We start from the raw sequence: 16,152 nt of genomic DNA on the forward strand, positions 1-16,152 counted from the left end.
CTATGCATCATACCTCTTAAGGTAAAATTAATTAAAACAACAAGATACTGTTATACATCTTTTGAATTGTCAAAATCCAGAACACTGACAATAACAAATGCTGGCAAGGATGTAAAACAACTGAAACTAATTCACTGACGTGTACAGCTACATTAGAAGATCACTTAACAGTTTTTAACAAAACTAAACACACTTTTATAGCATATACTGTAATTGTACCCCTTGGTATTTAGTCAAAGAAGTTGAGAACATGTCCATGCAAAAACATGCACTTGGATGTTTATAACTGCTTTATTCCTAATTGGCAAAACATGAAAAACAACAAGATACTCTTCCGTAGGGAATGGATAAAGAAATGGTGGTACATCCAAAAACGAGAATAGGGGCCTTCCTTGTGGCTTAGGGGTTAAGTCTCAACACTATCACTGCTAAGGCCTGATTTTGATCCCTGGCCAGGGAGCTAACCCACATATGGCGCATCAGACCTCTCTCGCCTACTGCTCCCCCTAGCAATGTAATTCAGTAAATCCTCCTGTTCTGCTCCCAACTCTCTCTGGTGGATCCTCTCACACACCATACCTCTGGCCTACATCCCAGTTCTTCTATGCTAAAATAAATAAAAATTTTAAAAAAATGAATACCAAGATATTATTCAGCAAAAAGAAATGAGTCAGGTCAACTCAGAGAAGAATCTTAACTGCTTCTTACTAAGTGAAAGAGGTCAATTTGAGAACGCTACATACTGTATGATTTGAAGACAGTAAAAAGATTAATGGTTGTCAGAGAATGAGGCAGAGGGAAAGGGAGGACAAGAAGAAGCATAGAGAATATTCAGGCAGTGAAAAAACTCTGCAGGATACTATGATGGTGGGCATGTATCACTATAAAACTGTCCAAATCCATGAAATGTACAACACCAAGAGTGAACCCAACCCTAATGCATGAATTTCTGACAATGATCTGTTAATATAGGTTCATCAGTTGTTATAAACACACCATTCTGGTGGAATGTTGATAATGGGGGAAAGTTAGGCATGTGGAGAGGCAGAGGGTATAGCAGATGTCACTGGACAGCTCTGTCAGTTTTACTGTTAACCTAAGATTACTCTACTTAAAATACAAGAACAGAACCAAAACCAAACCAAAAGGGAAATCCCTCTAACTAGGTGAAACTATGCTCTACTTTTTCCCTGTAGGAAGGGAATGTAGGCACCTTGTTACCATTAAGAATAGGGATATTTGGGCCTCCATGGTGGCGCAGCACTGTGAAGCTATCTGCAAGCACGGGCTCTATCCCAGCCAGCCAGGGAGATACCCACATGGCGCAGCAGACCTCTCCTCTCTCACCCTCTCCTCCCTTCAGCAGTGCTTTCAGTCTGTTTGTCTGTTCTGTTCCCCGCTCTGTCTCTGGTGAATCCTCTCACCCTCCCCCACACCTGGCCTGTACCCCGGTTCTTGTAAAAATAAATCTTAAAATAAGAGAATAGGGATATTTGTGTGCAAAACGAGGTACACTTTTTCTATACTGTTTATACTATAATTCCACTAATAACATCTGGAAAATTTTAGATACTACAAATTAAAGCACTGAAAAACAGGAACACAGAAATTTATACAAGGTGAAATACTGACTAGAATAAGAGTTGATTTCTCTTTGAGATGTGATAGAGAAGTGGTCAATAAAATTGCCGATAGAGTCCACTTTAAAGCAATAATAACAGCCTCACAGGCGGGGAAAATCCCAAGAGCACTTTTCATTAAAATGCTAAACAATGTTCACTACACAGAATTATGCTGCTTCTCCTTGAAGTACTTTTTATGAGGAAGACATTATCTCCTGACCTGTGGTAAGTTTACATACAGTGGAATTTCTTTGAAGTTTCATATTTTACTTTAAAAATTTACTAGAATTTGATAGCCTAATTCAAATATACTTGGGATATTAATTTAAATTTATGATCCCCCTCATTTCACAAAACCACCCCTTAAATCTTGTAGCAAAATATTAGTTTCCTGAAATATGTCATGTTGATAGTAGTGGCTTCTTACACTCTTTGGTTCACTCAGCTTCATAACCAATTTTGAGAAGTCAGGCAAGGGTAACATATAACACAGAGTATTTCCATAAAAATGGCTAAGGTACAAGAACATTCTGGGAATTAGAAGAATAAACTTTAGTAACTGAAAAATGCCCTCATGCAAAACCTCTATTGTTCCCAAAATACCAGATAAAGCTGGTTTTAACAAAAAGCAATTATTATTTGATTACTGTAGCTCTTCACCCTATTTTAGAGAATACTTAAATCATTTCAGTTTACTTAGGTAGAGAGCAAGACTGTCATAGTGTATCTAATTTATAAAATTCCTAAAAAATGTATTTTAGTAGAAATGTTGGCAACTTTGCATGTTCTGTGGGCTATAATCTAAAAGATGCTTTTACATTAAATTTTCTTAATGTGGCCATGCAATGAAATTATGACTGTAGATACAAACAAATTCTAGTAATGCAACCAATTCCTTGCCAAGCCAAGGCAGGTTGGGCATCTAATTCTTCCTAAAGAATGATAGGTAACAGTATCTAAAAGAAAAATCTTCCATAGGCACCTAAAAAAAAACTGCTATTAAATTCAGTACTTCTGGACAACAGGATAAGAGGCGGAGCAACAAGGCGGCGAGGAGACGCTGCGAGTAAGATCTCCCATTAAATAAAAAACTTAATAGGGAGGAAAAGCGGCAGGTCCCAGTGAGAACTGGGACACGGAAGATAAACAGACGACTCCAGCAAAATACCCGAAGAAGAAAGTTGTCATAAAAGAGGACTAGAAGGGAGGAAAGTGCAGAACCCTGCTCCCCTCCCCCACCCACAGAGTCGGCACTCTCCGACCAGCAGAGAGGAGGAAAAAAACACACTAAAACAACCAACAAGAACAAACTACGCAGCAAGCGGGACTGTGAGTGGAAAGGAACTATTGCAGCCACCACACCCCGTGAACTGGAGCTGTGGAGAACCCTGCAGGATTCGCCGCGGAGGTGAGCGAAAGGCTCTGGGCGCCATTAGAGAACAACAAGACCCCCGGAGACCTGCACACAGCCCTGGGCCGGCCGGACCTGAGGGCTTTGGAACTGAGACCTGGGGCACGAAATTCGGGGTGTGGGTCCTCCACGTCAGTGGGGCACAAGGCAGACACAGCACCCCAAAGCCGTTGAGGTTTTCCCTACCATTCCCACTCTGTTCCCTGTCCCCTGGGGTGAAAAAAACAGCTCCCCAAGAACAATAGGAGAGATCTCTGGCGCCACCTAGCTTGAAACCGGCAGAAGGCTCCTGGAGGAGCCCGTGGCCAACTGGGAAGTTAGCCCACACAGGCCCCTTCAGACCAGCAGTCTGAGCCCACAGGGGGAGCGGGCACCCACGGCCGGGGCAGACCGGGCGCGCAGAAGAGTGTGCCTGAGACTGGATGCACAGGGAGTGCGTCCCGCATCGCCATTTTAGAACAGGGACATTTCTTCAGTAAAGACTGCCTGCAGGGCCTCCCTGATGGCGCAACGGTTGAGCGCTGGGTTGCGAAGCTGCCCGTGGCCTCTGCAGTGCCGGTTCGATCCCCAGCTGCTCCCCGGCTACAAGAGTAGGGCCCCACATGGCGCGCAGACCTCTCCTGCCGCCCGCTGCTCCCCTCAGCAGTGTACTGCGGTCCTTCTGCCTGCTCTGCTCCCCGCTCTGGCTCTGGTGAATTCTCTCACCCTCCTGCGCTTCTGACTGTACCCAGTGCTGGTATAAATCAATCAATCAATCTTGAATAAATGAATAAATCTTTAAAAAAAAAAAAAAAGACTGCCTGCAGAAGGCTCCCTCAGGAGCCAGAGGTGAGCATGGAAGCTCGCCCACGCCAGGCCCCTTCTGGCCTGCAGTCCAAACCCAGAGGGGGAGCGGGAACCCACCGCCGGGGCAGACCAAGCACACAGGGGAGTGTGTCCCCACATCGGCATTTTAGAACAGGGACCTTTCTTCAGTAATGACTGCTTGAAACTGACAGATGGCTCCTGGAGGAGCCAGAGGGGAGCGGAGAAGCTCACCCAAGATGCGGGCCAGTCCCAGCAACACAGTGTCCCAATGCATATGACAAATTAGAAAACAGACAGTAGGGAGTAGTAGAACCACACGCAACCTAACAACTCCTCAGGAAAAAAGCACACCACAAAAAGAAAACCACCCCCCAGATTGTAACGACAGTAACTTGAAAGAACTTCTGAGCCTTCCAGAAAGAGAATTTAAAATTGCCATGATTAAAAAAAATGACAGAACTCATAAAGGAAAACAATGATCAGAAGAAGGAAATTGAGTCCCTAAAGAGGGAAAACAATGGTCAGAAGAATGAAATTGAGTCCCTAAAGAGGGAAGCAAAAGAAACACAGGAGAGCAAAGAATTAATGGAGGAACTAAAGAACTCTGGGAAAAGCAATGAAAGCAGAATAGATGAAATGGAAGAACGAATAAGTACTGTTGAAGACACAGAAATAAAAAGAACCAAAACAGAAAAGGAAAGAGAAGTACGAAGGAAAAAGACCAAAGAAAGACTTTGGGAACTATCTGATTCCATGAGGAAAAGGAAATACAAGAGTTATAGGAATCCCAGAAGGAGAGGAGAGAAATGTAGGAACAGGGAAAATATTCAAGGAAATAATTGAAGAGAACTTCCCAAACGTGAAGAAGGAGCTGAAAATTGATATACAAGAAGCAAGAACACCAAACTTCCATGACAAAAGGAAAACTACAACAAGACACATAATAGTAAAGCTCTCAAGAATCCAAGACAAGGAAAAAATAATGAAGCTGACAAGAGGGAAGAAACAGATAACATTCAAAGGAAAACCAATCAGACTGACATCAGACTTCTCCAAAGAAGCACTATGGGCAAGGAGAGAGTGGAGGAACATAGTCAACAGACTCCAAGAAAACAAATGCCAACCTAGAATACTCTATCCCACAAAGCTCTCCTTCCTCTATGAAGAAAGAATAAGGACCTTCCCAGACAAACAGAAACTCTGGAATTTCATTACGACTAAACCCCCACTCCAAAAAATACTACAAGGAGTCCTAAAGCCAGAACCAACAGAGGGATGAATAACAACTAAAGAAGGCCAAAAAAAGTGATATTAAAAGAATAAATAAATAAAATCAAAGGAAAGACAAACACAATGGCAAATACAGATGCTAACATATCAATAGTAACTCTAAATGTAAATGGACTAAACTCTTCAATAAAAAGACACAGAGTTGCAGCCTGGATTAAAAAACAAAACCCAACCTTTTGCTGTCTCCAGGAAACACATTTAGCTACAAAAGATAAAAATAGGCACAAAGTTAAAGGATGGAAAACAAGCTTACAACAAATAGACCAAAAAAAGAAAGCAGGAACAGCTATACTTATATCAGATAAAACAGATTTCAAACTCAAAAAGATAAAAAGAGACCCCAATGGTCACTACATTATGATCAAGGGGACAATACCTCAAGAAGAAATAACACTCATTAACATATACTCACCAAACGAAGGAGCACCAAAATATATCAGACAACTGTTGTCATCTCTGAAAACAGACATCAGAGAAAACACATACATAGTGGGAGACTTCAACACACCACTATCAACAATGGATAGATCAACAAGACAAAAAATAAGTAAAGAAACTAAAGCTCTAAATAAGGACCTAGAGCATTTGGGCTTAACAGACATCTATAGAACACTAAACCCCCCAAAAACAGAGTACACATTTTTCTCAAGCGCACACGGATCATTCTCCAGGATCGATCACATACTGGGGCACAAGACAAACATCAACAGATACACCAAGATTGAAATCATACCAACCATCTTTTCTGACCATGAAGGCATCAAACTAGAAATAAACCATAAAAAGAAGTCAAGGTACATTCCTACCTCATGGAGATTGAAAACCACACTACTGAAAGACCACTGGACTAATGAGGAGATCAAAGAAGAAATTAAAAAATTTTTTGAATTGAATGACAAGGAGGACACCAATATCCTAAATGTATGGGATGCAGCAAAAGCAGTAGTAAGAGGAAAATATATAGCAATAGAAGCTCACATCAAGAAACAAGAAAGAACTCAAAGAAACAACCTAATCTCGAAGCTCAAAGATCTAGAAAAAGAACAACAACAACAACAAAAAAAAACCCAAAACCAGTAGAAGAAAAGAAATAATAAAAACCAAAGGAGAAATAAATGAAATTGAAACTAAAAAAAAAAAAAAAAACAACATTCCAAAAGATCAATGAAGCCAAAAGCTGGTTCTTCGAAAAAATAAATAAAATAGGCAAACCCCTAGCCAGGCTCACAAAGGAAAAAAGGGAGAAAGCACAAATAAACAGGATCATAAATGAAAGAGGAGAAATCACAACGGACACAGCAGAAATCAAAAGAATAATCAGTAACTACTATGAACAGTTATATGGAAACAAGTTCAACAATCTAGAGGAGATGGACAAATTCCTACAACTCTACAATCACCCAAAGCTAGATAAAGAAGAAATAGAACACCTAAACAGACCAATTACAAGCAGTGAAATTGAAATGGTAATCAAAAACCTCCCCAAAAACAAAAGCCCAGGACCTGATGGATTTACAAATGAATTCTACCAAACATTTAGAAAAGAATTAGTGCCTATCCTTCACAAACTCTTCCAAAAAATTGAGAAGGAAGGGATAATACCAAACATGTTCTATGAAGCCAACATTACACTAATACCAAAACTGAACAAGGACAACACAAAAAAAGAAAACTACAGGCCAATCTCCCTAATGAACACTGATGCAAATATCCTCAATAAAATTTTAGCTATCAGAATCCAACAAAATATCCATAAGATAATTCACCACGACCAAGTAGGATTCATTCCAGGGACACAAGGATGGTTCAACATCCGAAAATCAATCAACGTTATCCAACACATCAACAAAAAGAAATATAAAAACCATATGATAATATCAATAGATGCTGAGAAAGCTTTCGACAAAGTGCAACACCCATTCATGATAAAAGCCCTTGAAATTCTCGGGATACAAGGAACATATCTCAACATCATAAAGGCCATATATGACAAGCCAACAGCCAGTATCATTCTCAATGGTGAAAAGCTGAAAGCAATTCCATTAAGATCTGGAACAAGACAAGGATGACCACTCTCACCACTGCTTTTCAATATAATACTGGAAGTCCTAGCCAGAACAATAAGACAAGAGAAAGACATACAAGGAATCCAAACAGGAAAAGAGGAAGTCAAACTATCACTATTTGCAGATGATATGATAATACACATAGAAAACCCCAAAAACTCCACAGAAAAACTAATTCAACTCATCAATCAGTTCAGTAAAGTGGCAGGATACAAAATCAACGCGCAAAAGTCAGTAGCCTTCCTATACACAAACAATAAATCTGAAGAAGAAAAATAAAAAAACCATCCCTTTTATTATCGAAAAAAAAAAATCAAATATTTGGGAATCCAAATATGCTATTCCAATCAAAATTTCAATGTCATTCTTCAAAGAAATAGAACAATTATTGATGAAATTCATATGGAATCACCAAAAACCCTGAATAGCCAAAGCTCTCCTGAAAAAAAAAGAAGGGAATGGAGGCATCACACTCCCAGACATCAAACTATACTACAAAGCCATAATCATCAAAACTGCATGGTATTGGAACAAGAACAGACATACAGAACAATGGAATTGAATAGAAAATCCAGAAATAAACCCACAGATTTATGATCAACTAATCTTTGACAAAGGAGCAAAGAATATGCACTGGAGTAAAGAAAGTTTGTTCAATAAATGGTGCTGGGAAAACTGGGTCGCTACATGCAAAAGAATGAAGCTTGACCACTACCTCACACCATACACAAAAATCAACTCAAAATGGATTAACAACTTGACATAAGACCTGAAACCATAAAATACACAGAAGGAAATATAGGCGAAACACTACGTGATATTCACATCAAAGACATCTTTACAGACACATCACCCAAAGCAGTGATAGTGTAGGCAAAGATAAATAGCTGGGACTATATCAAATTAAAGAGCTTCTGCACAGCAAAAGAGACAATAACAAAAACAAAGAGAAACCCCACCAACTGGGAGAACATTTTTGCACACAACACTAATGATAAAGGACTGACCACAAAAATCTGCAAAGAGCTGATGAGACTCAACAACAACAAAGAAAATAATCCAGTCAAAAAATAGGCAGAAGAGCTAAAAAGAAACTTCTCTGAAGAGGAAATGCAAATGGCCAACAGGCATATGAAAAAATGTTTAACATCACTTGTAATCAGGGAAATGCAAATCAAAACTACCATGAGATACCATCTTACACCAGTGAGAATGGCACATATTAAAAAAATTAGCAACAAGAAATGTTGGCGAGGTTGTGGAGAAAAAGGAACTCTTCTACACTGTTGGTGGGAGTGCAAACTGGTCCAACCACTATGGAGAGCTGTGTGGAGATTTCTGGACCTAGTAAACATAGAGCTTCCATATGATCCAGCAATTCCACTCCTAGGTATTTACCCAAAGGACACAGAAACATCAATTCCAAAGAGCACCTGCACCCCTATGTTTATAGCAGCACTATTTACAATAGCAAAGCTTTGGAAACAGCCCAAATGCCAAAAATAGATGACTGGATCAAGAAGATGTGGTCCATATACACCATGGAATATTACTCAGCATTCAAAAAAGATAAACACATGCAATTTGCAGCAACATGGATGGCACTGGAAGGGATCATGCTCAGCGAAATAAGCCAGAAAGAAAAAGAAAAATACTGGATGGTCTCACTCATAGCAGGAATCTAGAAAACTTAAATAAGGGACCAGGAAAATGAATAACTATAAGAAAGTGAAAATCAAAATCAACAAAAAACTATGAACCAGAGACTTTTTGGGTGGTGGGGGGCGAGAGGGGAGGGATTGGGGTCAGAATGGGGGGGTTGCAATTGTATGGGGAATATAAAAATAAAATTTATCATTTAAAAAAATAATAAAATAAAAAAAAAGTAATTGACAACATTTGCTAAACTTATAAAGTAATAAGATTTATAAATTGAACTTTAATATAAAATTAGTTTTTTAATATGCAATTTAAATAAATTAACTTTTAAAACTAAAGAGACCTCTGAATAATATTTTCTGTGTATAAAATCTGTTTCTATGGAGTGGCTGGGCAGGGGGAACTAAAAAAAAAAATAAATTCAGTACTTCTTCAGGAGTCTTAATACTACATGTAAAAAATGTTAACAACTAACACTTAATATTTACTCTGTACCAGCAGTATTCAAATGGTTTTACATATATGAACTCATTTGATCTCAACCTGAAGATAAGGTTACTGAGAAACAAAGAAACTATGTACCAAAACTGTAAATAGCTATGACCCAGGTAATTGACTGCAATGACAGTATGTGTACTGAAGAACAATACAGGTCAGAACTGCATTACCTATCATACTTGAAGATCTACTCATACATGGAACATAAAGAAACAAAGAAAGGAACAAACTAAAACCCTTGACATTTGACTGTTGAACTGAAGCTATCAGAAGGGGAGTGTGGGGCAGGGGAAGCAAAGTGTCCCAGTGGATTTTGGTGGGGGATAATTGGGGCTTTAGGGGTGGACATGGCACAATAATATGCATTTGTAAAGATGGGAACATATACTGCTAAAATATATATGGCGTTGTAAACCAAAGTTAAGCAATTTTAGTTGAAAATATAGAAGAAGTGTTACCAATGATGATTCAGTGGCATACTATGTGCCAGACAGTAGGCAGGGCTGTGAGAATGAAAAGAAAGCAAGGGAAGGCCTGTGCCCTCCAGGAGCTCACAGTCGACCACAGGACACTGATCCAAAACTGCTAACAAGAGCCTACAGTGTATTCTCAGAATCTGGTATGTATTCAAGCCATTTTTGAAGAACATATAACACTATCTTCCAGGTCCCCTATAATATCACCTAGAACTTACACAAGGCAGTTTTTCCCTTGGACAATTAAATACTAATGAAGAAAATGCTACTATTAGGCATGGAGGATTTAAGGAATTCAGTGAAGAGAATGCAGTGAAATGGCAAACAATGTACACATACCTCTGGGTTGTTTCCAACAAAGAAAGACTCTACCTAAGTGGGAGAATGAGAAGGTACTACTGTGGTGGTCAGAGTAGTTCTTGGGCGGGACTGTCTGATGAACTGCAGGATGTTTTGCATCCTGCCTGCTAACAGGTCAGTTGTTTCTCTGACCAATGTCCCCACGTTTCAGAATACCCTCAGGAGGCAGAACCTCACGCAGAGGAGAACCATACTCTATGTTACAAATATCTACTGTTATCCTGCTTTTCACTCTTGTCCTTCTTCTCCTTACTGTTCTGCCTGTGGTTAGAATATGAGTCACATTAAAAAGCATTGCTCTCCTTGAAACCCTGTGATCTGTACACAAGAACTCTCTTCAAGATCAGGATTACTATGGAACTTTTCCTCATACTTACTATTAGGAAAATATGAGGAAAATCAAGCCCTGGATGATCTATTAATCTTTTACTTAGCAACACAGATTTAATTTTTTTTTAAAGATTTATTTATTTATATAAGCATTGGGTACAGTCAGAAGCACAGGAGGGTGAGAGAATTCACCAGAGCCAGAGCGGGGAACAGGCATTCTGCGGAAACACACTGCTGAGGGGAGCAGCGGGTGCGGCAGGAGAGGTGTGTCGTGCCATGTAGGACTCTCGCCAGCAGCCAGGGATCGAACCGGCACTGCAGAGGCTGCGGGCAGCTTCGCAGCCCAGCGCTCAACCACTGCACCACCAGGGGAGGCCCCGGATTTAATTTTTGATAACAACATATAAGAAAAGATAAAGAGTTATCCCTCTGGTTACAACTGTTTTTGTTCTTAAATGTTTTTTTTTAAAAAAAGATATTAAATATTGCTTAAAGAAACTGTTTAAGATGGAAGAAATTAGTCTCAACTCATATATTAGGTGAGTCTGTCAACTATTTCATCCTGTATGCAAGACTTTATTTTGCTTGTAATTTTATGTATTTGGTAAATAGTATGTTCTATCAACACAATTACTAAGGAACTGATAAGAATCCTCCTTAGACAAGTGAAATAAAATTCTGTATAGTAACAGATAGCTTTTCTTAGCTGTGATCTGACTGAAGTCAGAAAGGATATGATCTTAGCAATTGTACTCTGGACTTCCTTTAAGTGTTTACATGAGAACCAATTATCTTAGAAGTTCTGACAGCTCTGAACTCAAGCAATGGTATATAATTTCAAATAAAATCTAAAATGTTTTCCAGTGAGAATCAGAAAATAGCCTATATCTAGGAAGGCAAACAATACACTGTACTTGTAGGTTCTGATTGCTTCTGTAAAAATTCGTATTATTAAATATGCTTACCTTATAAAAAGGAATACATTCTATATGTTTAGTACTCCACTATATATAAACTCCAGCTATGGGATATCACCATGGTAACAGTCTTTTATGCTATGATGGAAGCATTACTAATTTAAAGAATGCAACATGCTTAAAACAGACAATTTCACAAGATAGTCATCAACTTGCTCATAAAAGAGCATACAGATGAGATGGATATTTGAAATGGCAGAGAAAAGAAAACTGAACCATTCTGATGGACAATGACTGACAGTCACTACCACAGCTAAGAGAATGAAATGCTTTGAAAATGAACGAATGAGTGAAGCAACTGAATGGTTAAGAAACAGAGAAAGAAAATTCAAGTATAAAAATGATTATGTCAGGTGACAATGTGCTATGTTATTAACCTCAGCTGTAAGGCAGAACTGAACAAAACCTTCCATTTGATGTACTGCATGTATATACATTCAGTCTACAGACAGGAATGGAGATAAAAAGGTGCAAAATCTCAGGTTACTGCTCACAAAGAAGATGTGGAATGCATGTGCATTTATTATTTCATTTAATTAATATTTAGTGGGTATATTTAAGGTGCCAGGGGAACCCAAAGATAAGTAAGACATTGGCTCTGGCCATAAGAATTAACAGTTTCAATGAGAAGACAGTCCTCTAAATAAAACATTAACAATTTAGTGTGACTGCTGAAACTCTTAAATAGAAGTATGTAAAGTGCTATGGGACCATATGGTCAAAGCAATAGCTTTTCAATTATCACAAAAAAAACTGATGCTTTATCTATACTAAAATTTAGATTTTAAAATCTAAGTGGTTACCTTTAAGAGAGTAAGTTAATGTATAATTCACACAATTTATTTCCTTGACTAGAGGCATATCACTGCATATAAAGACATTTATTTAATTTCTCCAATGTCTAATTGTCATAGGAAGGCATGGAAATAACATTGACTATAATGAAAGCTTTATTAAATGGCAATGTTGACTGCCAAATAAGCCACTGAAGTGGAAGTTTATGGGCAATAAAATCTGAGAGCTCCATTCTTCTCTTTTTTGGGGGTATTTTATAGAAAAGACAGATATAAAAATTTCTCAGCTCCCTTGACAGGAAGCTCACTAATGTGCCAGAGAGAACAAAACCTGTACCTTCTGGAGAGTGCATGAAAAGACCAGGGCACCCACCCCAGTCCCTTGTGAGCAGTCTATGCTCCTTTTACCCGAGCAGTGACAGCTTTCAGTTATCAGATGGATACAGGCTTCACCATCTGTGGAAAACAGGCCAAGACTGTAAGTTTCCCTATAGTCCTACAGGATGAATACAGTCTTCCCCAAAGCAGTAAGGGGCTTAGAGTTCTAGAAAGAGGCTCAATGCCTCTCTCCAGATATGAATCACTGAAAAAAGAAAATCCATTTTGTAAAGAAAATGGAAATGCCTTTTTCCAACTGGAAACACTACTATCTAGGTCCCCTGTACTTGAACTGCCGCATGGTTCTCAAAAACTTTTCTGTCATTCTCTATTATCCATGTATAATCATTCTTTAAATGCTTTCTGAGCCTTAGGTTTATGGCCTACAAAGGTTTTCTTAGAAGGGACAGATAGTAAGTACTTTAAGCTTGTAAGTCAAGATGCAAAAATCAAGGAAATCATGTACTTATTTATAAAATCATTTAAATATACAAACCTTTAAAATGTAAAATCACGCTTAGACAACAGAAAAATGGGACACAGAGTGCTGATTTGAGTGTTATAGTCAAATACCCAAAGTGAGCTAAAACCATTTGGTTATTAAAAATATTTTAGACTAAGACCTTACCTTCTTCTAATAGAACCTGCAGAATGACCTGACAAAGCTCTATCAAATAGTTTTGTAAAGGAAAAACAATTTCCATCATATCTATTTATAGTGGATATTTTAATACCTACAAGAAATATATCTATAGAGTCCAATACAGTAGCCACTAGACATAAGTGACTATTAAGCCCTTAAAATGTGCCGTGTGACTGAGGATTAAAATCTTCATTTTTATCACATTTTAATTATTTTGAATTTACATTTATATCACCAGACAGGGCTAGCACACAGAAAACTGATTTAATAGTAACTTACATATAAATTACCAGGAACTAACTGAATATGTGTGAGATTTTTAGTGAGCTGTTAGGTAAAGTGCAAGGTATAAATATTTCTATAGGTTATACCAACAGATCTCAATTAAAAGTAACTTCTGGTGAAAATTCATTGGGAGTTAATAAATTTTCAGCATGTACATTATGTGACAGATCTGAAAAGATCTTCAAATAATGGTAGTTAAACTTTGTCTACCAAGTACAATGTGTGTGATATGTTCCAAAGATGGCACAAGAGACAGTATTGCATGATGGCTCATGAACAGAGTTTTTAAGGCAGGGAGACCTGCGATAATGCACAAATTCTGCTACACAGTAGTAATGGGATTTTAGGAAAGTTATTTCTACATCTTTCTTCCTCAATTGTGTCCTCTCTAGAACAGGAAAATAGCAATAGCTTCCCCATTGGGTGGGTGTGATGATCAAATGAGGTCAAAGATTTAAGAATCTGGAACAATGTCAGGTCATTTACAGTACTGATGCTACTATTATCAACATGTTAGTATATCTACAATGTCATATGTAATAACATAGTCATATATTCTATGATACTGTCCATATCCTGGCTTAGAACTCCTTTCATTACCCTGCAGGTGAGAGCTCCACACAGGGTGTGAAAGGGGTTCTAAGCCAGGTTATGGACAGTATCATAGACTATATGACTATGTTGTTTCCAGAGGACCTAGTATGGCATCCCAGCTCTGCAGCTCACCTGGCTCATGTAGCCAAGTCACATGACAAGCTTGAGCCTCATTCCTTCTTTGAAAAATGAAAATCACTTTCTCAAGTTGCTGAGAGAAGAAAATATGTGAAAAAGTTTTGTGCATATAAAATACATTAATACTGGTCTACTCATCATTAAATCATCTTAAAATCAACTCTTGCTCTTTCAATTTGAGTTTCTTCTTTTTTATCCGTAGTGTTCCTGAAGAATAACTACTTCCTTTCTTCCACCTCTTGGGTCAAAAGGATCACACACTTCACAACTGTGTGTCTGACACAGGATGAAAGGATGGAACCAGAAGATGTTTCTCCAAGGGTTAAAATTTTTAATTTACTAAAAAATTATTTGGAGAGTAAAAATCATCCCAGACCAAAAGCAAAATTTGTGAGTAGTCCTATTGGTGATGCTAATATACCTGCATATATAAGAAAATTTAAGGGCATGATTTCAGTGAACACTGGAACATAGAAAATGCAGAGAGAACATGAGGCTGTTTTGACGCTGAAGGGGTATTCCAAAGAAATGCTTCATCTGTCCAGCATGTGTTTCCTATCACAAAGACAGACACATACAGGGAATAAAATTCTCATCATTCCACATAAAAGGCTAATAGGTTTTATGTTACCTGCCAAATCCTACAGAATTGAAATGGGGGTTCTGTGTAGGGCTGTGCAGGCCAAGTCTGTACTCAGCAGGGATGAGCACCAAGACTGTTTAGCCTTATCTGCCACTAGCTGGGGAAAGCGGGGGTACTCTCACTGTACTTTGGATTGCTAGTCGTCATTTCTGACTTTGAAAGCATGAGTTTCTGAGTATAATCTGAACTTTATGTAACTTTCTGTACAGTAAATGTCTATCCAGTTCTATTGATTATTGTACCTCTAGTCTATATATCAAGTTATAAGCTGGTTTATCAACCAGTCTCCTGTGACTCTGGTTACATAAACTCCAAGTAGCCAGTGGACTTAATCTACAGTGAACTGATAAAGTCGATTTTCTGAGCCAGCAATATTGATTGATAAGCAAAACACAGATTATAGTAGATTCACAGTTATAAATCTTATGTCACCACTTGTAGCCAAACAGAAGGCGGCTGGCAAGAAAATAACTCTAGCAGATACTTCTTTTAGACTTCAACAAATATTCTTAATCAGTTACAAATTTTAATTTCCTTTCTGAAAATATTCTTCACAGATCTGCTATTGTCAGTCTTAACTCTACACAACAGCTCTCATTATCTCTCATTTTGATTTAAAACAGCAAGAGTACTTTCAGTAGAGTCTACTGCTTTCTTAGGCTATAATTTTATCAGACTAACAACTTTACTTGTATTTTCACTTCTGATTCCTAAATCTTTCCCAAACTCTAACACACTCAATCATACCCTATTTGTGTGCATTATTTGTTTTGCATGTCACAGGTCACTGATTAAACCTATGGTTTCCAGATTTACCTTTCGAACATTTGCCAACCGATTCATCATCAGGGACTCCTCTCGGTCGTCATCATCATCCAAGTCCAGCATGGGTATTCCAAAGGGGTCAATGATGCTGCAGCACCTGGAGCCTTCATCTCTCGGATCAAAGGGGTCCACAATTATGGGCTCCGTTCCTTTAATTTCACAGCGACAGAAGGGGCAGCCCTGGCCGTCTGATTCCTGAACAACACAAAAATGTGATGATTAGTCTTTGTTCAAGTAAAGCAGTACTGAGGAGTCAATGTTTTGCAACAGTAAAATATATCACTAGAAAGCATTTAGGGTATTAAGTTGGGTGACAGAAGATCTGTTTTAAAAAGGTAGTAAGATTAGAACAGGAA

At 38.3% G+C, this 16,152-nt stretch overlaps 1 protein-coding gene across 6 annotated transcripts in view; it reads right to left on the reverse strand.

Annotated features, from left to right (window-relative positions):
* CBLB (Cbl proto-oncogene B) overlaps positions 1-16,152 on the reverse strand; it is a gene marked incomplete at both ends in the record, with an annotated part of 185,156 nt that overhangs the window by 41,815 nt on the left and 127,189 nt on the right. For all 6 annotated transcript variants that reach the window (XM_084231638.1, XM_084231637.1, XM_084231636.1 and 3 more), the window contains one exon: positions 15,788-15,991. In XM_084231638.1, coding sequence (XP_084087764.1) covers positions 15,788-15,991 — 204 coding nt within the window. The remainder of the gene's footprint in view (positions 1-15,787; positions 15,992-16,152) is intronic.

The sequence above is a fragment of the Talpa europaea genome (genome assembly GCF_964194135.1).
Source record: "Talpa europaea genome assembly, chromosome: 4".
Taxonomy (NCBI): domain Eukaryota; kingdom Metazoa; phylum Chordata; class Mammalia; order Eulipotyphla; family Talpidae; genus Talpa; species Talpa europaea.